Source organism: Chionomys nivalis, chromosome 22, assembly GCF_950005125.1.
Source record: "Chionomys nivalis chromosome 22, mChiNiv1.1, whole genome shotgun sequence".
In the NCBI taxonomy this organism is placed as follows: domain Eukaryota; kingdom Metazoa; phylum Chordata; class Mammalia; order Rodentia; family Cricetidae; genus Chionomys; species Chionomys nivalis.
In genome coordinates this window covers 7,800,371-7,826,972 of record NC_080107.1, presented here as the reverse complement: position 1 = coordinate 7,826,972, position 26,602 = coordinate 7,800,371, and the positions used below count along the sequence as shown (strand labels likewise).

The 26,602-nt window shown below is 37.6% G+C and overlaps 1 protein-coding gene across 2 annotated transcripts in view; it reads left to right on the top strand.

Moving 5' to 3' along the window:
* Nucleotides 1-26,602, top strand: part of Agps (alkylglycerone phosphate synthase) — a 101,330-nt gene that overhangs the window by 12,619 nt on the left and 62,109 nt on the right. For both annotated transcript variants that reach the window (XM_057754936.1, XM_057754937.1), the window contains exons 2-9: nt 10,093-10,182; nt 11,374-11,464; nt 13,531-13,651; nt 13,887-13,961; nt 17,236-17,307; nt 18,779-18,858; nt 20,773-20,853; nt 25,296-25,421. In XM_057754936.1, coding sequence (XP_057610919.1) covers nt 10,093-10,182; nt 11,374-11,464; nt 13,531-13,651; nt 13,887-13,961; nt 17,236-17,307; nt 18,779-18,858; nt 20,773-20,853; nt 25,296-25,421 — 736 coding nt within the window. The remainder of the gene's footprint in view (nt 1-10,092; nt 10,183-11,373; nt 11,465-13,530; nt 13,652-13,886; nt 13,962-17,235; nt 17,308-18,778; nt 18,859-20,772; nt 20,854-25,295; nt 25,422-26,602) is intronic.

The following is a 26,602-nucleotide window of genomic DNA, read 5'->3' as shown; positions in this document are numbered from 1 at the left end:
CTGTGCGCCCCCTGCCTGGGAAGCACATCTGTAGTCCCTGTTACCCTTTCCCCCTTTCCACTCTTTCCTGGTGTTCCCCGTTCATTGCTGAACTCCAGTAGGTGAGTGCAGTGGGCTTTTGTTTTCTTTCTTTCAGTGCTAATCTGTGGATTTGTAAAAGACTGGTGAGAGCAAGTTGGTTTTACAGCACTGCCCTTAAGTATGATCTTGTTCAGTAGATGAGCCTTCTGCTCTTGGCTTCTGCTCAGGCCCTAAAGTAGTGTTTTCCTGTGTGGATGACTCTACTGGAAAATCCTAGGAGTGCTTCTTCAAAATGTGGATTCTAAGCTCCCACTGCCAGACATTCTAGTCATAGGTTAGGTTTACGGTGGCATCTAGAACTATGCAATTAAAGTGAGCAACGTCATATAGCTGGTGTGAGTGAGTCCTCTAACAGTGTGTGTGTGTGTGTGTGTCCATGTCCATGAAGAAGATGTTGGGTGTCTTTCTCTATTGCTGTCCACTTTACTGCCTCGAGACAGGGTCTCCTAATTCACCTTTTCCCACCTCAGTGTTGGGATACAGGCATACCACCATTCCTGACTTTTATGTGGATGCTGGGAAACTGAATTCAGGTCCTTGCCTTCACAGCGAGTACACTTTTCTGCTGTGCCATCTCCTAAGTCCCTGTTTCAAGCTTTGTGAGGCTCATCCCCCTCCCCCTTTGGGTTCCTGGAAGCAAAGATGACAATCTCAACTACCTGTTATCAAGCAGAAGGGATGCTGCTGATTATTATTAATATTGTAGGTAAAACAGGAACAGCTTTCTATAGAAGAATACTGACTATATCAAGTAATAAAATGTTCAGTTTTGTCCGTTTTAGGCCTTTGCTTGGATGGTGGTCTGACCCTGAAGGACAGCTTTCAAAGAGAACTAGGGCTTGATATCTGTAGTGACTGGCTTGCCGAGGTGTGAAGACAACCCTCTGTTTTGTTCAGCTTTACAGTTTATACAGAACTGCATGACTCTTTCAGAAGGCCTTTGCTCACTTACTGAGTTGTCAGTTCAGGAAACCTAAGATCCATTTCCTTTTCCAGTTGCTAGATCAGGAAACGAGGGGGAGCGGTTGAATCAATTAGATTTTCCAGTTGGTACTGGAGAAGACTGAAAGTCCTTCCAGAATCATTAGGTGGGTTAGATTAAAAGCAGACAGTGAAGGAGAAAAGAGCCATGGAAGTACAGTTGAGGGAACACAAGGAGAATCTATATGGTCTCCTTCCTTAGCTGGCAGTTTCTGATGCTGATTTGGGTGGTTTTCAGGATAGAGTAAGTTACTTGTACCCTTTTAGGTCTTTACAAGGTAGGTGCCAAACTTATATAGGAGTGGGTGGGTGTCTGCTCTAGACCAAGGTATGCTTGACTAATACTTGCATTTACATTTCCAGAGACACTCAAACACCAATATAATTTTAATTGGCAGAATTTGGGGTGATAGTTAAGAACAGTGTTGGAATAAGGGCCTGGTGTGCCTGGGGCTTGCCACATTGTTGTGTCAGTTTGAAAGGGTGGTGTTGCCTCACTTACTCCAGTTTTCTCTCCTTAGACCCCCTTCCTTGTTTCTTTGTCTACAAGAATGTCCCCTATCTGTGTTTCCTTTTGCTTTTATTTTAGACACAGTTTTCAACCCTTGATCCAATCCTGCAAACTATAAAAGGTTTTGACTGTGGAGAGTTAAATACGTATTTGGTTTGTTGTATGTTGAACTTGTTATTGTAACATACTTCTGTTTTTAAAATGATGCTAGAAACCCCTTTTTTAAGCTGGGTGGTAGTGGCACTTGGGAGGCAGAGGCAGGTAGATCTCTGTTGAGTTTGAGACCAGCCTGATTTACAAGAGCTAGTTCCAGGACAGGCTCCCAAACTACAAAGAAACCCTGTCTCAAAAAACCAAAAAAACCCAAAAACAAAACAAAACAAAAAACCAAACCAAAACAAAAATCATCAGAGAGTTTGGGAAGTAATTCTAGACACAGAAGAACATAGTTAAGCATAGCTTCTTGGTAGCATCATTTTCTCAGGTGGGCTCTGTTTGCTAGAAGCAAGCACATCTCATTTAAGAGAGGCTTCCTGACTCAGCTTTAGCTGCAAATACCTTGCAGCTGTTTTAAGAGGACCTGCCAGCAAATTGTGTTTATGAATAGTTGACAGCATGCTTCTTGGTGGTGGCAGGGACCTTGAAACACCATAGAGTTGTGGCAATAAACATGGCTTCAGCCAGTACCACTACCATGAGGCTAGACTCTCAGCTAAGGAATAAGGTGAATCCAGCCATCAAAGTCACAGCTTTAATCCTAGCCATATTGCTTAAGCAAATTAAAGACTCATGTGGTCAGAAAGAGAGAGATATAAACCTCTAGACAACTTACAGTGTGTTTAAAAATATATGTAGGCTTTAGAGAGAAAAAAAGGATAAAGGCAGAGAGAGAGAGAGAGAGAGAGAGAGAGAGAGAGAGAGAGAGAGAGAGAGAGATTAGTTAGGTGTGGTGGCAGCACACACCTTTAATCCCAGCACTTGGGAGGCAGAGGCAGGCAGATCTCTGTGAGTTCAAGGACAGCCTGGTCTACAGAGTGAGTTCCAGGACAGCCAAAGATATACAAAGAAACCCTGTCTCAAAAAGCCAAACATTAAATGTAAAAGTAAATGAAATACAATTTAAAATAAAGCTTCATAAAGATGGAAAATATACAGAGTCTGGATACTATATGTTATTGTGTTGTCTTTGAGTTGTTTGATGGTTGAGGAAGGAGCAAAAGCTGCTAAAAGATATTTGATTATAAATGCTGCTGGATTAATCAAACATACATATTTTGAAAATCCCTTGACTTCAAAATTCAAGTCAAAAGATATATTACTTTGGAGAGGAGGTTTTACTTCTGTTTCCACAGGAAATGAGATACTGTGGATTCATTCTGCTTCAAGAAAAATCAGGTTTGATCAAAGAAGAACCCCTGAGAAATCTCTGATAGGAGCAGATGGCCCAGATGTCTGAGTTCTACATCCAGAACACTTTCAAGACTGCTGGCTGAGATGATCAAGCCTCACAGGAATCTCCAGTCAGGACTTGATAATAATTCTAAATTTTCTTTAGGTCCCCATAAGATTATCAGCGCCCCAATCAACAGGAAGTAGCCTGGAAAACTATGCTCACATCTCCCCCCAAAATAGATTATGGATATTTATCTTTGTTTAGAGTGTTGGTTACAGATTTTTATGGATAATGGTCAGGAAGAAAACTAAACAAGGGAGATTCGATTCAGAGTTCTTGTTTTGAAAAAAAGGGGGGATGTGCTGTGGGACAGTGGTTTTATACTCTGTAAAGATTTGTCACTTGTATTTTAATAAAATGCTGATTGACCAGTAGCCAGGCAGGAAATATAGGCAGGGCGACCAGGCGGCAATGAGAACAGGAGAATTCTGGGAAGAGGAAAGACTGAATCTGCAGCAGTTGTGACCTAGCTGCAGAGGAAACAAGATGAGAATACCTCACTGATAAAGGTATCAAGCCACATGGCTAACACAGACAAAAATTATGGGCTCATATAAGTTATAAGAGTTAATAAGAAGCCTGAGCTAATAGGCCAATTACATTATAATTAATGTAAGCCTCTCTGTGTTTCTTTGGGATTGAACGGCTATGGGACCAGGCCGAACAGAAACCTCTGTCAACAGTAGTGTGCAAGTTTTATCAGAAGGCACATTATACAGATGACAAGAGTATTATCTCACAGAACTATCTAGAACCCTCATCTTGTCAGAGCCCTGTAACATCATTTAGATTGCTTAGCACATTTATCCCCACCAGTGACCAACTTAATTAGCAAGCAGGTAGACTAGGTCATGATGGAAAACAAAGTTATTACTTTTTATTGTAAGCCAGCAAGTTTGTAGTACTTTATTACAACAGCCATAGGCAGTGTTAGAGGATTCAGTGATTGTATTAGTTAGCTTTTCTCATTACTGTGACAACTTAAGGGAAGAAGTGTGTGTTTAGATTGTAGTCCATTGTGGCAGGGAAAGCACCATGACTGGTTTGTTTACACCTTTCTGCTAAGTGAGCTTGTTTTGTAGAAATTATCCTTTTCAAATTGGGCATGGTAGCACATGTCTGTAATCCCAGCACTTGGGGGAGGGTCAAGAGGTAGAGAGGCCAGTCTTAGACTGCGTGAGACCATGAAGTTTTCCAAGGCTGACTGCCTGTATCTTCAAAGTGCAGGTGACCGTGCCTGCATTCTTCTGACAATACCTTGAATAGACTGCAGGTAGGTCATGTTCAGTTGTGTTGTGTTTGTCTGCCCCACACCTCACAGTGTTTCCAGCTTATTGATTGGATGCTTTCTACAGTCCCTGTTCTGTGATGAATTAGACTCACGGTTTTGCAAGTAGAGGTTCTCTCAGGAATATTCAGAGACAGAAGTGTCCATGGCCCTGCACAGAAAGCGAAATTAGTGCACCTTGGAATTAGTGCATGGTTCCTTCTCTGTGGGAAATACCAGCATAATCAGATAAACGTAGGGTGGTGCATTTTATATCAGGCGATAGGAGATAGTGTGTGGTTCAGGTGCTGATCAAAGCCTAATGACATTCAGTTTATTTTCTAAGTCAGATGTCGCATCTCATAATTAGGCGTGATAGTCTGTTAGGGTTTTCTCTAAAATAACTAACTATCGTATATAGAGCCAAGCTGTTTGTATTAACTCCCTGTTTGAAAGAGAGATTCATATCCGATGCAGGCAATGTATATTGTAAACATTTTTGAAAGCTTTCTTACTGAGCTTTTAAATAATTTTGTAGGATTGGCAGGCTAGATATGAAGATGACTTTAAATTTATTTCAGAAGACCTACATTTTAAGTTAAACTTAGAATATAGTATTAATCCCTCTTCCCCTATCAATCTTTAGATTCCTAGTGAGAACTTCCCACCCCCCACTTTTTAAATAAAGAAGTTGGTGGTAATCTTTTGTAGGATTTCCTCAGTCAAATCTCTCCCTCTACAATATTGACCTTGGTCTATGAGATTTTTTGTTAATGGTGTATCTTTTCAATAAGTGTGTGTTTGTGTATGTGTATTACCATCTTTCTTATCACTGTTTTTGTTTTTGTCTTGTGAGACAGGGTTTTTTTGTGTAGCTCTGGTTGTCCTAGAACTCTCTCTATTGACCAGACTGACCTCGAAGTCACAGAGATTCTCCTGCCTCTGCCTCCTGAGTGCCTGGCTCTCATCGCTTCCTATTTCACATGATCTCCCTCTGGTTGTACCAGCCTTGGAGCAGTTCATCACAAGCCAGAGAATGAAGATCTTTATTAGAGAATCTTGAGGAGGGTTAGAATTTCTGTACATTGTGTGATTGACGCTGAGGTTGGCTTGGCCAGCACTGGGACATCTGACTCCTCTCGTCTCACGCTTCCAAACTGGAACAGACCAGTCAAAACTTACCTTCATCTTGACTGAGTAAGAAGTGAAGTGTCTTTCATTAGAATTTTATCAGAAAAGCTTTAAAAGTTATTAGCTAACCGATCTTAAAAAATTTGTTATCCCAGAGAAAAGTAGGTGAATTATCTTTTTCCTTTTTCTGTTTTTTGCATGAGAATACCTTGCTTAGAAAAAGTAATGGCAGAGGCCACATACTTAGACCCCCCCCCCAAGCTTGTAACATACTATTGATGAGGAGTGGGGATGTAATGATCAGTATCTAGGTACAGACCCAGAAGTGAGCCTTCCCATTAGGACTAAATAAAGGAGCTCCCTATGGATTAGGATTAGCAGTACTAGGCCTAAACATTCCACTGAGTGGACAAGTAACAGGCCTGGGGAGGGGCAATGGTGTTTGCAAACCACACATCTCCTAGGAAAATACTGCCACCTTGTGTATATGTGATGCTATTTTATAAGTATTTGTTTTCTTTATTGCAACAAATAATTCTTTTCCATATTTGTGCTACTTGGTTCTGCAAGTTTGCAAAACGTTTTTTAATAGAGTAAAATCAAGCCAACCGTCTTCTTTTTGACAGTAGGAAGAACCAGGTTTTGAAGACATCAAATTGGGTGTAGTTAGCTCCAGAAAATAGGAGATTATACTCATTTACCTATGGTTTAGTTGTGGAAAACTTTCTTTTATCAGAATATTTGGGAAAACTGTGGATTTTTAAAATTCTTTATTGTAGTTTTTCTGGTGCCCTGGGATTATTATGCCATACAGCCCGGTTACTATGTGAAAGGGGAGGGTATCATGTGCCTGCCTTCTTGATCCAGCCACAGTCATTGATTCTTAAATGTTTCCTTTAAGCTCAGTGTAGAATGACCACAGTGAGAACACAGACTAGTGCCTTGGAGAAAATATTAAAGTGGTTTCCTGAGGGTGTCATTTAGTGGGTTTCAGATATTGTCATAAGGCTGGGACACAGAGTTGAAGACTCACAATTTAGCCATGTGACCATGGCCTCTCTCTGTAAACTTCCTCATCTGGAAAAGGCGGGACAGGAGAGTAGATTCTAAGGGGTCTTGTAACACGTGGAGCTTTACTCTTGTTGGCAATGCTGGAGTTGTAATCCTATCAAGGCACTTGCAGTCTTCTACCCAGGAGGATTATCCCCAAAGCTTTGCTTTGGCTCATGGAGGCGTCCTTCCGTGACTGGGCCAGTGGCGAGGCAGCTCATCACACTAAGCAGCATGTAGCAGAGCAGACTAGTCCTTTTAGCCTGGACTGTAAGAAAGAGACCAGGGAGCCACAATCCCCTTTTAGGACATGTCCCTACTGACTCTCTCTAGACTTCCTACTAGACCTCACCTATTAAGGGCTTTATCATAACACCTTGCCTGGGGGACCAGGCCTTTAACACAAGGGAACGTTTCTGGTTCAAACTTTTGCAAAAAGAATTTTCTGATTGGGTTAAAGAGAAAGAACACATCATTAGCTTATAACAGAAAGCTTGAAGATTCTTTAGGATAGTTTCTAATTTGAAATGTAAGGCCAAATATTTTTTAGCATTCAAATCTCCTTATTTGTATAGTGCTACGGTTTCTACCTTATTACTTTGAGAATGGGACTCTAACTAAACCTGGAGCTAGACTGGCAACTAATTAAAATACCCCAGCTATCTCTTTTTTCTGCTTCTCTTTTCCTTCCAGTTACAGGAGGGTGGCCCAACTGACTTTTTATGTCATCGCTGGGCTCTGAACTCAGGTTTAAGTGCCCATGCATCAAATGTTTTATATACTAAGTATCTCTCCAGCCCTGAGCTGTGAAGTTTTCCTGTAAAGGTATTCCTAGAAGTCTATTCTACACTGTCTTCCACATTATGCAGGAATGCTGTAGGATTAGGAGAAAATATTAAGCCAGGTGAAGCCCACACCTTTAATCCCAGCAGATCTTTGTGAGTTTGAGGCCAGCCTGGTTTACATAGCAAGTTCCAGGACAGTGAGGGCTATGTAGAGACTCTGTCTTAAAATAGAAAGAAAATAGGCATTAATGTGACCTATCTAGAAATTTAATCTTTGAGTAGATGCTCTTGAGATGTTTGAGCATTTTTTTAGAGACCATATTTTATTGATAACAAACCATGATTTTATTGTTATTGTTATTTTTCCTTTTGAGATAGGGTCTCACTATGTAACCTAGACTAGCCTTGAATTTGTGATCCTTTTGCCTCTGCATTCCTAGTTCTAGGAAACCATTATTTCATAGAGAAAACTCTTGGTTTTGTCTCAACTTTATGTATAGAGACTTTTTGTACATATTTGGTTACTTGTATCTGATTCATTGTACTATACTCATGTTGTGTTTGTTTGAAAAACCTTTAGTCTATACCAATAATTGTTATAAAAATTTACTTCTCAATTTTTGTTTCCTTCTTCCTTGAGAATTATGGAAAATTTGAAAAGTACTTTCTCATGAGAGCATCTTTGTTTATTTTGAATTAGTGCTTTTACTGTATTTAAAAAGAGGTGGGTTTCTAGCTGGGTATAGTGGCAAGCTTATTTTGAATTAATATGACATTAGCCTTTTTGAATAGAAAACAGTTTTCATTTAGTTATTTTCATTTCAAGCTGCATAGCTGAAACATTTGCTACTAATTTATTTCAGTAGCTAAGATTACACCAGGAGCCCTTGTAAACTAAAACTAACACCATACTTAAGTGTGGCTCTGCACATGCTCAGACCAGTGTATTTCCTGTGTGATGTGCATTACTGATTTTGATGACAGTGATCTTTGAAATTTGAAATCTAGCATTTGGAAATGAAAAATGAAATATTGAAAGCCGATATAGTCGTTAGTGGTTATCTGTAGATCTAGATTGGTAGTTACGTTGAAGCTGAAGAGTGTAGGTGGTTTATAAAGCTAGCATTGACTTTTCTATGTCTTTTTATATTTTCAAAGTACCAATACTTTGGTTCTGGGGTCCTTCACCCTCTATTTTAGTTTCTGTTCATTAACCTGGCCTCTGGTCTTTATTATTTTTCCCATCTACTGCCTTCAGGCTTGACTTGTTGTTCTCTTCCTGAGGAGTTCGTTAAGTCTGAATGTGCTCTACAGTTGAGACATGTAAGCTGCTTTCGGAACCACCTTTGCTGTATCTCAGAGGTTCTGATAAGGTTTGGTTTTTTTGTTTTGTTTTGTTTTTTCATTTGAGTCTAGTAATTTTTAAATTTCCCCCTTGATTTCTTCGGTTACCCACAGAGTGCATTGTTCAGCCTCCATGAGTTTGTATAGCCTCTGTAGTTTCTCGCTATCACTGTAAGACTAGGGTATAAAAGATTATTTTCTTTTTAGTTTGTTAAGACTTGATTTATGGACTAAAAGGTAGCACTTATATTTTAAATCTGCTTTATTAATGTGTCTGTTAGTAGTTGAACTACATTATATTGGTCTTTTTCACTATAGCAAAAAATTAAAAATTCTGATATATTCCTAGCACATGTGAAAGTCAGGTTTCTGTTCAAGTGAGTCCCTAGTTTTAACCGCAGTTATTCAGACCATCTTACGATTTATTTACTTACACTATTAAGAATTAGTTTCAGGATTTTGAGCCTGCCAGGCTATCTCCCATGCTTTAAACTTAGTGTACAAAATGAAGTATTGATCTTATAATCACACTTCTTTTCATTTGTCTTTGAATGAATTAAATTTATTGATTGTAGCTCACTATGTAGCATCTACTGCTTATTACAGTGAGTTTATATTTAGAATGGTTAATATGTAGGCATTTTAATATGTTCTCATTTTTATTTCAATTAATAGTAATAGATGTAAGATCTTTTAAATGGTTGGTTTTGAAATGTTTAGCAAAAGTTACTTTTAAAAGAGTTAAAGTTATGTTTAGTTTTTTTTTTGTGTGTGTGTGTGTGTGTGTGTGAAAGAGAGAGAGAGGTGGGGGAGAGAAATAAAAATAAAGAATAGTAATATTAGTTTTAAGAGGTAAACTCAACAAGAAAAGACTGAAATGAGAGACTGTGGTATTTTTTCTAGTATCTTTTGCTTTACCCCTGCAATGGTGAACACATGGATACCTATTGAGAGGCTAGTTCGTGAGTGCTTTGTGTGTTTTGGGAAGGGCACTAGAGTAAGACAAAGGGCTGAGGGGCTCAGAGGTCGGCACATGAAAGTCTGTAGAAGTGAGTTGATCTTGGGGTTTGCCTTTGTGGTTTTACATGTTTTCTTAGTATTAAACTGGAAATGGTGGTGATTGCTTATAGTATGACTGATAGTATGATGTTATGTATATAGAATATATATATATACATATATATATACTTATGTGTCTCTGTGTATTATATGTGTGTGTGTGTGTGTGTGTGTGTGTGAGAGAGAGAGAGAGAGAGAGAGAGAGAGAGAGAGAGAGAATGCATGAGAGTGGTGTATGTGGGTATGTGACGTGCACGTGGAATCTAGAGGCGTTGGGTTCTCCAGGTGGTTGTGAGCCAACACATTGGGTTCTGGTTGCCAAACTCAAATCCTCTGTAAGAACAGCACACACTTTTAATTGCTGAGCTATCTCTAGCACCAGCATAGGTCTTGTATGTGTATATACATATGTATGTTTTTCTTCTTTTAGGCAAGAAGTTATGAAATGGAATGGATGGGGCTATAATGATTCCAAGTTCTTCTTTAATAAGAAGGGCCAGGTTGAGCTGACTGGGAAAAGGTAACCCTGCTTTTTAAGTTTATTTTATTCCTTTTTTCCTCTTCCTTTATTTTTTAAACACACGAAAAAGGGAATGGTAGTATGATGGTCCCTCCTCTAAGCATGAAGTTACCAGCATTTTGCTATATTCCCTTATATCCTATATTTTAAATTCTGGTGGCATCATAATGCCTATACTTTTATATTTTTTAAATTAAGCTCTAATATAATCATTTATATATTAATTAATATGATCACATTTCTAAAGTAACAAAGCTTGTTAAAATATCTAATGTTTTAATCCATATTCTCATTGGCCCTGTTTTCTTACAAAAGATTTCTAAAGATAGTTTTCTGAATCAGCATCCAAAAGAGTCATCCAGCCACCGCTGGTCCTCCATGCTTTTGATTTATTGGAAGTGAATTTCTTTTTAAGTCTGGTAATTTCCATCTGGGTTTGGGTTATAATGAAAGGTAACACCTTTAAGGCTGTTACGACAGCATTAATTAAGAGCAGAGAGGATGTGGTGGTGCTCTTAAGAGACTTTATCTAGGGCAGTGGTTCTCAACCTTCCTGATGCTGCGACCCTTCTATACTCTTCATGTTGTGGTGACCCCAACCATAAAATAATCTTTGTTGCTACTTCACAGCTGCAATTTTGCTATTGTTATGAATCATAATCTGAATATCTCATGTGCAGCATGTCTGATAGACGATCCTTGTGGAAGGTTGGTTCTACTCTCAAAGGGGTTGCAACCCACAAGTTGAGAACCTCAATCTAGGTAGTGATAGAAGTAGAGAATTTACCTGCTGGTTTTAGAGACTGGAGGTTTGCAGTGCTCCCTCTGTAACCAGCATGGGTTCCCTAAGGCTTCATTTCCTGCATCACTGAGTTCTGATCTAAAGACATGAGAGAAAGGAAGAACAAAGGTGTATTCTGTCAGCTCTTAAAGGTGGGCATGGGGAAGGTGGGTACTTGGCATATTCACTTCAGGGGTAGGCAGTTCTCCCCTCTCTCCAAAACCCATACAGGAATAAGTCCCCAAACATGGGAATGGGATCTGGGTACTCTGTAATTAAATATGTAGTATGCAAGCAGTTTTGTTAATAAAACTTTTAGGAACTGCTTGATTATTCCTAGAAGCAGGATCTAAACTTCACTTTTAGATAAAGATACTTCTCTCTAATACTCTTTATCTGTTGTACCTTAGGTACCCTCTCAGTGGCTTGGCTTTACCAACTTTGAAAGACTGGATCCAGAAAACCCTTGGAGTAAATCTGGAGCATAAAACTACCTCTAAAGTAAGCAAACAGTAGTTATAAATGTTCAGTTGTGCTTTTCATGCCTGCTCAGCTCTCATCATAGCTTGTTACATTGTTTTGTGCAGTTTTCTTGTGAAGCCTATTATACTGGACTTGTTTAGTTCAGTTTTTCTAGTGATAGAGATCTAGATCCCAACCTCAGAATTGGCCAGATTTATCAGGCAGACTTTCTGTGCCTTGGTGATTCTAAATTGAGCTGAGTGTAAAAACTGTTTTGTTTCGTACTGGGTGGCACTTAGTGCAAGCTAGTTCATTCTGTGAGAGCTGTTGGTTTCACAAAAGGTTTATATTAAAATAAGAGGCCGATATTATTGTAAATGTTATCTAGGATAAATATGTGCTAATTTAAGGTGAAGATATAGTTTAATATTATTCCATATAATTTTTAATATTAGAACAAATAGGATACATGAATAATTACACTTAGTGAAAATATGAATAAGATAATCAATATTTTAGTTAGTTTTATAGTGGTCTTAAAAATTTTTAATCTGACCTGGTGTCAGTGGCCCATGCCTGAAATCCCAACACTTGGGTGGTAGAGGCAGGAAGATTATAAATTTGAGATTAGCTTGAGCTACATAATGAGGTCCTTACAGAAAAGAATAAAGTCAAAATCTTCAAAAAAATTCTTAAATTTTATGCATATGAAACCAATGAAATATTTGGCATTTCTTTATATTGTCATTATTCTTACTGTTATTTCGCTATGCATGTTAGTCATCTCATCTCTCCAATTGTATGTTCAGTCCATAAGTATTCAGCTGTAATTGTTTCTAGGAGCTGGAGCAATGGCTTGGTAGTTGAGAACACTTAATACTTTTGCAGAGAATCTGGGTTCAGTTCCCAGAGCCCACATGATGGCTCACAACAGTTTCTAACTGCACTTCTGTTTTTTAATAATTTAAAGTGCCAGATAGCATATTTGTTAGAATTCTCTTGGTTATTTCCTTTTAGTAACTATAAGATAAATTTTATGAAGGCAAGACCACACCCTTCCACCACCCATCCCCATTAACTAATCACTGTTTCCACAGTGCTTAGAACAGTGCCTGGCTTTCTGGAGTAAAAGTAAATATTTATCTGAATGAATAAAGTACTTTAACAGACACTAAGAAAGAATAGAAATATCAGACATTTTTGTTTGCATTTTCATATATATTCTTTATCTCAAATTCTGTATTAACTTTCTTTATATTCCAGTTAATATGTTTGACATGCTCTTAGGTGCTTTTCACAACAATTAGTTTACTTAATCTGATTTCCATATAGTAGCAGTACACGTTTGGTTGTTACTTTAACATGTGAGGAAACTGAGGCTCATGGAAGATGAATGACATGTGGTTTTAACTTTACAGTTGAAGGTTGGACTTGAAGGTACTCGATGAAATTGAGTACCAAGTTTATAAGGTCATGCGTTTCTATTCATGTATTTCATGCATGTGAGTGCTCTATGTTCATGCACACCAGGAGTCTGACCCCAGGACAGATGGTTGCGGGCAACCTAGTACTGCTTGGAACTGAACTCAGGACCTCTGGAAAAGCAGTCAGGTGCTCTTACTGATGGGCCTCTCTCCAGCCCCAAGTCATGTACTTTTAAACTACCCAATAATAATTTTATTACTTAACATGAAATTTTCTGTGCAATTTTAAAATGGCCATAGAAGAACAGGAGATGGTAAATTTTAGCCATAGGTGAAAATTTTCAATATAAAAAGCACCTGATATTTTTAGTTTAAACTAGAGGTTTAAGACTTCCCTGTCTTCTCTATTGTTGATTGCCTCTTCATTGTCAGTTACAAAGGGAGCCAGAGAAACAAAGAGAAAGCATAGTCTCCCTGTTATACATATTATGGGATATGATTAACCAACAATTTATACTTTGCTACTGTCACCAAGTTGGACTTTATGACTTGATACTTTCCTATGTATTTAGCATATATTGAATGTTAAAAAAAAACTACATCTTAAAATCATTCTCCTATCAGAGGGGAACAAAATTTGTTATTTAGAAATAAGTCAAAGAAACCAATTTTATTTTTTAGGCATCCTTAAATCCTAGTGAAGTACCTCCCTCTATTGTAAATGAAGATTTCCTTCAGGAACTTAAAGAAACTCGTATTTCCTACTCACAGGAAGCAGATGATCGAGTGTTCAGAGCTCACGGTAGGTTGCTTACACTGGGGCTGTCCACACTGATGCTGCTCACACTGGTGCTCACACTGGGATTGCTCACGCTGGTGCTGCTCACTCTGGGGCTGCTCACATATGTACTGGTTACACTGGTGTTCCTCACATTGGTGCTGCTCACGCTGGGGCTGCTCATATTGGCTTTCTGACATTATTTAGAAGCTTCCTGTAAGTTAAATTGTTTTGCATTTTTCTTTTAACCACAAAACAGGTCATTGTCTTCATGAGATATTTTTGCTCAGGGAAGGGATGTTGGAGCGGATTCCTGATATAGTTGTTTGGCCAAGTAAGTTGTTTTAACTCTTTATATCGTTTTAGTATAGTTTGTTTCCAAACACATTATCAGTTCTCTGAGAAATTTATTTAATTTTAATATGAATTTCTTACTGGTTTGGAAACCTAGTTTTCCTTTGAATAAGAACAAGCTTTGAAAGAAGGTTGTAGTTTGCAGCAATGCATTTTGAGGCATTGTGGAATTTAGCTGTTTCAAGATGTGGAGATTGTTCTGTTTCCTTTTGTAGTTTGGAGTTCCACACATATGCATACTTGCATAGACACCTATGAAATCGATTGAAGTTGTCTTTAAATCTGTTAAATTTGCATCTTAATTACACTATATGGAACTTTGCTGATTTGAGATGAGGCAATGCCCTTCAGGCAGGGCATTTTTCCATTGTGAATGTCATATAGTGTGGATGTCTTTTGTTTCCAGGCACGCCTGTAACCCATATTTCCACTGATGTATGTGCACGTAAAACCCAAAATTTCCATTAGCAAAATTAACTTTGGGGGTTAGTGAGATAGTTCAGCAGGTAATGGTGATTGCCTTATGAACATGACAACCTGAGTTTAATCTCCTGAATTTGATCTCTGGAACCTACGTAAAGGTGGAAGGAGAGAAGCAGCTTCACAGAATTGTCCTGTAACCTCCACACATGTGCTCCCCATCATGCACGCATGCGCTCTTAGCAATATTAATTTTTTTTTAATTGGAACTGGAAAGATGGCTCAATGGTTAAAAACACTGACTGCTCTTTCAGAGGACCCAGACTCTATTCCTAGCATCCACATGGTAGCTTTACAACCATCTGCTAACTCTAGTCCCAGGAGATCCAACACCTTCTCTGCCTTCTGTGGCACTGCATACACATGATATACAAACATGCATACAGGCAAAATACTCAAATACCTGAAATAAGATTGGAAATTAAAAAAATGTAACTTTCTTAAGCTAGAGATCATGTATTTTTGTAATCCCAGCACTTGGGTGGCAGAGACAGAGTTCCAGATCATCCTTGTCTAAATTATGAGCTTAAGATGAGCCTGTCTCAAAAACCAAATCTCAAAGCAGATTCTCCACTTACTAAGTTAGTATTTATGCATTATTTTCAGTGCACTGCATACTGCAAACTATGAACATTTCAACTAGGTACTGAGGATAAGAAGTTGAGAAGAAAAATTCTCTGTTTTAAGGTGCAATGGGATTTAGTGAGGAAGGGAAGTAAGTATATAATGTACTGGATAGTGCTAACGGCTACAGAGAAATATAAGAAAAGGTACCACATAAAAGGGTGAGAGGCGAGATGAGGGTGTGCTGTTTCTGACAGTACCGTCAAGGAAGAAGACTCCTAAATAAGTTACATTCATAGAAGACATTTTGCCTTAAAATTTTTTCCCCCTACTTTTTCAAGGCAGAGTTTCTCTGTGTAGCCCTGGCTGTCCTGGATCTCACTCTGTAGACCAGGCTGGCCTCTAATTCAGAGATCTGCCTGCCTCTGCCCCTAAGTGCTGGGGTCAAAAGTGTGCACCATAATGCCTGGTTTTAGTTTATTTTTTTTTTCAACAGATATCTCTGATCTCTGGTAATTTTTTAAATTATTCTTATTCCCTCTCTCTTTCTCTCTCTCTGTCTCTCTTTCTCTCTGTCCTCCCTTCTTTCTGCCCCCCTCCCAGTATATGGTATGGTGCATACTTGTGAATATATATATGTATATACCTTTGCACATGTGTATAGAAGCTGGGGCAGGACAATTGGGTATCTTTCTGTTTCTCTCTTACTGCCATGTGAGAAGATTTCTCACTGGACCAGAAACTTACCATTTCTGTTAGGCTGACTGGTTACTGAGCTCTCAGGATCTACCTAGCTTTATCTTCCATGTGCCCAGTGCTAGAATTACAGGCACATACATCCATGCCTGGCTTCTTATTTAGGTAGTGGAGAATTTATCTTCGGTTCTTATGCTTTCAAAGCAAGAGCTCTTATTTATGAAGCCATTCCTAACCATCATATATTGTCTTTTAAACTGCTGATAGTGACAGCCTAAACATAGAGTTTGATTAAAAGTTGAAGTGGACCTGCAGATTCATGGTAGAGTATATGGTTTAGACTTTGGGTTTCCTGTCCCACAAAGGAACTATTATTCAAAGACTGAGTATTTCTAGCTCTGTGCAAATTGAAATAGATAATTATAACATTTGTAAAACAAGACCTTTGCTTACACAAGTATGTATCAGTTTGTATGTTTCTCCTAACTCCTATCTTTCTCGTCCAGGACCTTAGCAGTTAATACTATAATTTTCAGTTTCCTTGCCTCTAAGCTTTGTCTTCCATGTGATCAATGTTCTGTGAGACTGATCTTAAGAAACCCTTGCCGCATAGCTCCCTCCTTAAAACCTCACTCATGCCCCGCTGCCAAGGATAGCTGCAGTAGTACCATCTCACTTGGCACTCAGTCACCCATGGCAGTTTTTGTTATTTAGGTAGCTTTAGTTATAGACAGAGGGAAGGAGTTCATGTGCTACTATGTTTGTGTAGGAATAAAGAAGCAGTAGTGCTAAAGTAGTGGGTGAAGTATGAGAAATATGCTGTTTATATAGTCTTTATATAGTTATTGATTTCAACAGGAAATAAAGCATCCTTCTGGTACAGTTAAGTAGTTGACAGTAGCTACCTAACCAAACGAGCAAAGTTAGATTACCAGAAATGAGACACGTCTTTGGTTATACCGTGATGAGAAAGGCATGGCTTCACTACTGTGGGATGCCTACCAACTGTTTAGTCTCTGTTTGATCTTAGGGAAACATACAGACTCAGAGATTAGTTTGAAATAACTGCCTAAAGTTTCTCAGAAGTGTCATTGTCTTGAAAGTCACAGATAGATAAGGAAATGTCTATTTAGAGAGGACTACCAAGGCATAACAGCTGGAATCAATGTGATTCCAAGCTTGACCCTGATCCGAAAAGGAATGTGTGGGATGTTGGAGGAAGGGCTGTAGATTGCTTTTGTCAATGTAAATTGATTGGTTTTGATAATTAGACTTTCCTTGTATGAGATGTTAATGTTTGAGAATGTGACATGAAAGACATTTTTAATATAATTTTTAAAGTCTACAATGGTTAAAAATACAGAGTTGAAAAGAATCTGTTAATACAACCATTTAACATGTTACGGGTAAATAAGGAAAAAGTTTAGATGTTCAAGTTTTATTGACCCTTAGTTTGTAAGAATATGCAAATTTTATTTATATGCCTATAGTTAATACATTTTTCTTTTCAACAGTGTGTCATGATGATGTAGTTAAGATTGTGAATCTAGCGTGCAAATATAACCTTTGTATCATACCGATTGGTGGTACGTATTGTTTTTTTCAATTTTAATATGATTAAATTTGTTCTATTTAAAATATTTGTACTTTTAACTGTATTCCATTGAAAACAAACATTGTGATTATAATGTAGTTATTGTAAAAAAATGGACTTAGAGTGATTGTTGTGTTGTACGTAGGTCTGCTTAAAATGCTTGAGCTGTTGTTTACTTTTAATTCATGTTTTTTTTTCCTTTTATGGATCATAGTTGAAGATGTGCTTTAATGTTAAATAAGAAAATGTTTGTTTAGTAGTTTTTTAGTCTATATGTTTGTGGGGATCATTTTATTTTTCTGAAACAAAGTGTAAATGTACTTGTCTTTGGAGCACCAGAGTGATCCTGGAACGCTGTAAGAGTTAAAAGTTCACCAGATGGCTAGTCAGTGCCTGCGACCACAGGAAGCTAGCATTACTTTCTATCTTAAACTGGTCTTTGAGTTTGTTGTTATAGTTGTAGACTGCAGGACTTTAATAAACAAGCCAAAGGAAGTTACCTTTATTCACTGTGTTGTCATTGGTGAGTGGAGATCAGATCTCTGCATTCCTCGGAGCCCCAGACTCCCTCTCCAGCTGATACTTCCTTTTAATTAGTGAACAAAGGCAGCACGGTACCACTAAACTATGAATTCTTCTTTTATTGAAAATGATGTTATAAGCAAGTGGTTGTAAATAGCCACAAGTGCCATATTTACGACTGACAATCTTGCCTGGTGAAATTACACTGATGTGTAAAGATTACGTCTTCTGGAAATTGAATTCCAGAGTTTTTTTTTCCCTCACATAGACTGTATGGAAATAGCAACTAAAATTTTATTTTGATATGAGGTGATACAGATATAATTAAAAACTTAAAATATTGTATTATTCATTGTTAAGAAACCATCCTTTGTCAAATTATCTTAAGAGAAAATGGGAGTGTGTTGTTTAAATACGTCTACATATTATTTATCGTATTTTACCATCACTTTTCACCAAAGAATATGAAAATTATTTTTTAAATATCATGATCTGGCATTTAGCTTCTTTAATTTATTAAAGCTTTTTGAGTAACAGTTACTTTAACAGAAAGACAGTTATGTATTATGTAGTAAGGAGTTGATTGTACTTCTAGTTGTTCAGGATTTGTCTTTTTTTCTTTTAAGCTACCTCTCCTCGGTGATCATTAGCTTAGATCTTTGCTAATTATGTTTTTGGAGTTCTACAAATTGCTAGGGCTTTCCATGAGTGAGTCGTGTCCAGGTGGAGCCATAGCCCATTGCTTTCAGTTCCATAGTAGTCTGTTTTTGGCATTCAGCATGAAATAAAGGTGAGTTTGTTTTCAGTGTGTTCGCTTTTGCAAAGTAGAGATAGGTGTCAGTGCTAGCAGGCCATTTGTGTTCTGTATAGTAGGGATTTGTTCCAGAAATGTCACAGAAGCAAAATATTTAAACATAAAGTTTTGTTTCCTGTTTTGACAGGAGGAACAAGTGTGTCATATGGCTTGATGTGTCCTGCAGATGAGACAAGAACAATAATTTCTTTGGATACTTCACAGATGGTATATGATATTCCAAAATATAGTGGGGTTGTTTTCTGTTTAAGACATCGTTTTCTTAATACTGTATTTTAGCTTCATGTTTGGTAATCAGAAGCTAAGTTCCTTTGTTCTAAGGTACAGATCTTGGTACTGTACTGCCAAATTAGTGTGTAAGATGATCATTTGAGAAAAATGATTTTGAAGCTTGAGACAGTGGATAAGTAAATGTCTATATTTATAAAGAAACTATTATTAGTTATGAATAACTTGAGTGGTGCATAGCTACTTGGCCCCCGCTTTTGCACGTTTGCTGGTGATGAGTGAGAGAGCTGTTTTTTATTTATACGGTCCAAACGGTGTGCAGTGGTAAGGCTTCAGTCAGGGTTGCATTCTACCTGCCTACATCAGTAGTGATCCTGAGTACAACTTTGTGTGAGCTTTCTCATTTGAGTCTTCTTTGAACAGCAAGGTACAGGTCACAGTAGGCCTGTGCCCAGAGTGAACACTTCCTAATGTTTTGTTACATTTGCTTTCTTTCATTTTCTAGGACCTTAAAAACAAATTTTGATGTGCTATTTTGCATCTGTTTTGTTTGTTTCTTTAAAAAAAAAGTTTTTTTTCTCATGTAACTACTATATTTTATCACTCTTGTCAAGTCAAAATAATTTTCTTATACTAATTTATATAGTCCACACCTAATTTTAAAGGTATCTTTATGATAGTTGATTAGCTCTCATGGGACTCTAGGAAGGGTCTTGTTAACTGTGGTCGTTTCTCTTTAGGTGTCATTTTATCTGAAAGTGTCCTTTCCATTTTCCCAACAGAGAAACTAGGCTGTTTATAGTAGGAAATGATAAACTTTGATTTTATCTGCTGCTCTTCCTTGATATCATTTAACTTTTCATATAGGTCCTGTGTATAGTCTAGTTAGACTTTTCCCTCCTTTCCTCCTGTCTTCCTATGTCCCCTCCTTCCCTGCCTCCCTCTCCTCCATAGAAAGCTTATCTTACAGAGAGATGGCAATGTGCTCTTTAAAATACATTCTATTTTATTTAAAAATAAACACATAATTGGATGTGCTTTGGGATATTTTGATACATATTTACTTTGGGTAATGGTCAGATCAGCAATTAGCACATCTCTGACTTAGTTGTATGCTTTTTAACGCCATACATCATTGAGAAAGGAAGTGACTGAACTTGATAGTAGCTGACTCATGGTTGCATGGTTGCACTGTAACACTCCTCATCAGCTCCCTTATTCTGGAATCTAAGAAATGACAGTTCCTTCACGATAGTTTAAGAATAGCCTATTCTGGAATAGGATTTCTGGGTAGTTGCAGATGTCCTTGAACTCCTGATCCTCCTGTCTAACTCTGGAAATACAGGTGTTCACCACTGTCTTGGCTCAGTTCCTTTTTTGCAATGTGAGGCAGGAATAATATTTTTTATTTTTTCTCGGATTTTTTTTTAAATGCAGAGATGCTGTGTATTATATTTAAATATCTTAGCAGGTTTTTTTTTTCTGCCCCATCTTGATTCTTAGATATGATTGTTAACAGCAGTACAAATAGATGTTTTCTATATACTGCTTTTTATGTGGGCTATCCTATTTATTCCTTTAGTAACCGTGTCTACATTTTAGTAATACTGTCTACATTTTACAATTAGGGACTCACTAAGACTAAATAGTACTTGCCTAAGCTAAACAGTTGCATTTAGTTTCATGTCTGCACAAAGATGGAGTGTGTGTTTCTGTTCCAGTGCCTGCATAATGTATTGCTCTTGTTGCCACATCACAGAGTAAGGATGGGGGTCTACGTTCCTTACTCCCTGGTTACTGCCATTTCACTGAGGTTTTGAATTTGGAAGTTAGGTATTTCCTAAGAAAATGTTAATGGCTCATAGGAATGAGATCTCCCTTCTTTTGTAACAGAACCGGATTCTCTGGGTTGATGAGAACAATCTGACAGCTCATGTAGAGGCTGGGCTAACAGGACAAGAGTTGGAAAGACAGGTATGTTATCTCTTTAACTAGCTGTATTCTCCGTCTGAAAGAAGTACCTTTCACAAGACATTGGCCACTCAGTGAATCTGCTCAGATTTTGTGTGCTGAGCTAGAACTGAGAATACAGTAGTGAATGAAACTCTATCCCCTGCCCTCGGGGGACTGATATTGGGATAGAAGATTGGAGAAATGTACAGTGAGCGATTCAGGGTAAGTAAGATCAAGTATACTTACTTACCCATCAAATGGGGGCAGGTAGGAAGAACTTGGACAATTATGGTCATAGAGACTTGACATTTAAAAAGAGACTTAGAAAGGAATGAATAAGAACAAATTATGTCTGAAATTGCCATAATGAAGTTGATTTACTTGGTATAATAACTCCAAAACCTGATAAAGTAAAATGAGACTCAAGGATGAGTCAGAGTTAGCAGAAGAGAGGTCAGGTGAAGAGACCAACCCTGAGGAGGAAGTGTGTGCAGGAGCACTAAGGGTAGCCATTGCTTTTGGGACCCTTAATCTTTCTGCTCTTTCTCAGTATTTGAATGAATTTTAAAATTTTCTGTTTATGGGTTCTGAGCAGGTAATTATTAAAATGAATTGATTCATGGGGGCTAAAGAGATAGCTCAGAGTTTAAGAGCACTGACTGCCATTCCAGAGGATCTGGGTTCAGTTCCTAGCACTTCCATGGCCGCTCACAACCCTTGGCAACTGCAGTGCCAGGGGATCTGTCATCCTTTTCTGGCCCCCGTGGACACTGCATGTGTGTATGCGGTGCACAGATATACATGCAGACAAAAACAAAAAATAAATGAGGCCCCCCAGAAATTAAAAATTGATTTTTTTTAAACTTCCCCAAATATGATCAGGATGATTATAACCCAGCTTTTATAAACAAAAATTAGGAATTGGGATTTGTTGGTGACACATCAGTCGCTTCGTTCAAATTAGATTATATTTTATCCCTGAACCTTTACTAAGACACAGGAAATGTGTGGTGGTTAATTTTATTTTAATTGTCTTTCCCTTTTTTTTGAAATGATTAAATTTTGTCTATTTGTGACCAGTTCTTGAAAAATTTATTGCAATACTAAAAGATTTTTGGAGTATTAAAAGTTTTACTTATGAGTAGTTTATATTGGAAAAGGTGAACAGCTAGCAAATTCCAATACCCGCCAGGCAGCTTTTCTCCTGGGTGAAAAGTAGTTAACTTACTTTAACATCCAGCAGATCTGTTAAGTTTTTATCAGAGATCTTCAAACAAGTCAGGCTTTATATAGTGAAGATAAAAGATTTATTATTACAGTTTCTAATGAACTTTGATGATATTCAATGAAAAACATCTAGAGATGCCATGGATTAGTCCTTCACTAGCTGGGAATGATAAGACATTATTGACAGTCATTTTCTTTAATAACAAAGAACGACTTTTTAGGCCTCCAGTGTTATATCCTTTAGTATAGCATTTGATGGAGTATTTTAACCTTTCTAAGTTTTCCTTCCCTCTTTAAAGGTTAAAATGAAAATTCAAAGAGCATATCCCCTTAAAATTTAAATGACATTTCTCTCTAGTAGGTGCTTATGAGGTTTTACCTGCTAGTTTGTCTCACTGTGACACAGACCCTCACAGTTGTGCCTGCAGCCGTCCCCATCAGACCCCTCCTCGTTAAACTCCCTCCCGAGTCCTTTAGTTTATACCTCATTTGAGACAACCAGCTTAAAGTGTCCTGTTTATTCCTCAGAGAAGGTTTAAAATGGCATAAACACACAAGTTGAGTAGAAGATTTTAACTTCTTTAACTTGTAAATTATGTTGGTCTTTAGTATGCTTAAATACTAAGGTACATCACTAACATACCAGTTTCAGATTTTGGGGTTTCCTTAGGGATTTATTAAATCTCTGGTGATTTATTTATCTAATAGTCTGGTGATATGTGTGCTTAAGTTTTTTTCTTCCCAGAGGTAACATCATTAATCGTCTCGTAGTATCTTGTTTTGTTCTTGTTTCAAGTAGCTCCTAGCCCTTCCTTTTAACTTTAAATATAGATCCTAGTTATAGATCTTCATCTATGAAATGGTGATAATATTACCTCTCAAAGTTTTTGCTAGAGTAGAGTATGTTAATAATGTAACACATTTAGAACTTCATCCCATTAATTTCTATCAAACATGTTTGCTTCATTCGGGTACCTTGAACTTTATTCCTTTTATGGCTGAAGATTTCCAGACTTGTCCTCGGTGCAGATTTTTGCCCTCAAGTGTAGACGACCATAGCCAGTTCCTGGCTGTTCTTTCTCCTTGGTTGTATAATGGGAATCACAAAACCAGCTGAAGTTTCAGTGATGAAGTTTGTAGTCGTCTCTCAAATATTGTTTATTTTGTAGCCCCCACCCCAGGTCTTCATTACATTCCTTTATAAAACTTTATACTTATATCTAAGGCCCAATGCACAGAAACTATTCTTCCAGTAAACTTTTCCTTTCCAACATGGCTGCTAAATTTATGGGAGAATCAGTACCACATAGTATCTTTAACTATCACAGAATATTGATAGTAACAAATAGCAAATCTGTGTCATATTCAATCATACTATGGATTATTTTTATATATGGTTAATTTTCTAACTCTGATCCCACATTGTACTATATATGGCTAGACCCCTGTCTTTTCAAATTAAAGGAGAATTTTAACTCTGTAATTTCATAAACTTAAATGTCTTGTTAAAATTCAGGAATAGCCGGGCGGTAGTTGTGCACGCCTTTAATCCCAGCACTCAGGAAGCAGAGGCAGGCAGATCTCTGAGTTCGAGGCCAGCCTGGTCTTCAAAGTGAGTTCCAGGACAGGCTCCAAAGCAGAGAAACCCTGTCTCAAAAACCAAAACAAAACAAAATTTAGGAATAGTGTCATAACAGTCTGGCCACCTTTGCTAGCTATTTTTTTTTTCTGTGCTGGCTATTTTTATGTCAGTTTGTCACAGCCTCGAGTCATTGGAGAGATGAGAACCTCAATTGGGAAAATAACCTCCATAAGCTCAGGCTGTAGGCAAACCTGCAGGTCATTTTCTCATTTAGTGATTGATGGGGAAGGGCTAGTTCATTGTGTGTGGGTTTACCCCTAGGCTGGTGGTCCTGGATTCTGTAAGAAAGCAGGCTGAGCAAGCCATGGAGAGCAAGCCAGTAAGCTTTTTGAATTATGAGCCATATATTTTTGTTTTATTTCTTTAATAGTTTCAGTGAGGTATCGGCATCATAGAATAAATTGCTGTCATCTAAAAGTTACCGTGTGACACAGAATACCCTGACTCATCACCACCATCAGGTGACATGTGTTAGGGGTTCATGAATACTTTTCTTCTAATTTAATAAAACTGAGAAAATAATGTCAGTATAGGTTGTTTGAAGATGGAGCTGTAAGGAAATCTAATACACTGGTAATTTTCATTTTAACCCTGCTTATTTGTGATAGCTTGCTAATCTCTTAAATATATTGAATATGTAAAGAAAAAAGTAACAATTCTGTCTTCCTAGAAGCAAAATAAAAAATACAGTTTCCATTGCTAGCATGTGAAGCCTAATTTATGTGTAAGCTAGTCAGCTTACACATTTTGGTTACAACTTTCAGTCCATACTTACTTTGATACATGGGCACAAACATTGCTGACATACTCTGCATCTCTGCATGACTTACTTGAGAAATAAAGCAGTTGCTGCACTGGATGACGATCAAATGGTCACCACAGGTTGATGGGCTTGAGTGCCAGCAGCAGCGAGTATGCAGATGGTGGTGTCTGTACCGTTTGACAGGAGATGGCTGAGACTTTAAAATGATTTCAGTGGAATGGCTTTGTTGTTGCTGCAGTAAAGGGCATCCATTGAACCTCAGGTGCTGTACAGATGGTGAAGCCAAGCTAATACAGAAAAATGAGGAACAAGTGACTATTTAATGTACAGGAATGCTTGGTCCACATCACAAGTAAATGATGGCATTGCATTTGGGAAGCCTAGCCAGATGGCTGTGCATTAAAACACACGACTCCTTGAGAGAATTAAGTACAGGCAATTTGCTTAGATTTTCTGGAGGCCTGCTGCATATTATATTAGTGTGGAGGAGAAAGAAAGATGAAGTGCTTTATTTATTGAAAGTGTTAGGTGAAGTTGGCAGTTACTTAAGTATAATCTGATCTCCATAAGTATTTAAAGTTTCTCTCCAAGGGTGTGGGACACAAGGAAGGGTCAGCTGGCTTGAAAAACAAAATAATGTGAAGAGTAGTGCTTTTTAGCCCACGCTTTTCTCATTTTATGAAGGTTTTTCATTAGGCAAAAAGAAAAAAAGTTGTCTTTTCAGGTTTAATGTGTCAAAATTATTAGAAACAGATTGGAGGAGTAAATGTGTTGAATGCTGTGTGAAATGGAACCATTTTTGCTCTAAAATTTTACACTTTTGCTTTTCAGCTTAAAGAAAGCGGTTATTGTACAGGTCATGAGCCAGACTCCCTGGAATTCAGCACTGTGGGAGGGTGGATAGCCACTCGGGCATCAGGCATGAAGAAGAACATCTATGGCAATATTGAGGACCTGGTAAATGTGTTTCTAGTTACTGTCTAGTGATTGCTATTTAAAAAATCAGATTAAGTATTTAGAGCCTTTAAAAATTAAGGATTGGGCCAGTCATGGTAGCTTATCTCTTTAATCCCCAGCATTCGGGGAGACAGAATGCTGTGAGTTCTAGGACAGCCAGGGCTCTGTTATACAGAGAAACTCTGTCTTGAAACGACTAAATAAACAAATAAATATTAAGGATTGAGTGGTAAATCTCTTTAAAATATACTTCTTTTGGTTATAGTAATACTGATTGTGTATAGTAGAAGCAGTTAAAAGATACAGTGATGTCATATTTAAGGATGTCCTTTTTAAAGTGACCAATATTTAAGATTTATAGTCGTTTCAAAGTATCTCAATATGCAAATAAATATTTTTTAAGTCCATTAAGAGTTTGATCATCATCTTTGTTTTTTAATGTGATAGTGTTGTTATTCTTTTTTTTTTTTTTTTGCTTTAGGAGATTTTACATTTACTTTTCTGAAGGAATTTTTTTCTGTGTACAGTTGAAGAACCTCGTTGAAATGGTTCTATTGAGTAGTCATAGAGGTTGTCTTATTTAATGTGTGCCAGGTTTCTGGGAGCCTGACAGTGTTGTACCTTATTAAGTTTTGGGTGCCATTTGTTACATTTGTAGCTTTTCTGGGGGCACTCAGCTTCAGTGTTTTTTCTGTAAAATACAATAACCATATTAGAATTATATTGCAGCTAAAAGACATAAAATGAAATTTTCACAGGTCTCATGTCCATAAGTGTAAGGTTTTTTTCTTTGAATCTTCACTATTTCGATAATACTTATCTTACCTGACATTTTCCTACGTGATCTTGCTATTTAGTCCAGGCTGTCCTAGAACTTGTAATTTTCTCATTTCCATTTCAGTTCCTGGGGTTACAGAAAGGCGACACTATGCTGGGTGGTTGATAGTACTTTAGAAAAGCCTGCAAGGCTGCTGAATTAAAGTAATACTGATAGCATTGTTCTTGTTTTGTTTTTTTAAACCTAAGGTCTCAGGGTTTTTATTAATACTTCTGTTGATGGGAGTATCAGGTTCATGTCATGAGAGACAATGCTTGTTATTCTGTAAAAATTAAAGTTAAATCCAGTTGTAGAGAAAAATAGTTCTTGGTTGCCATTAGATTATTAAGAGCTTTATAAGTCA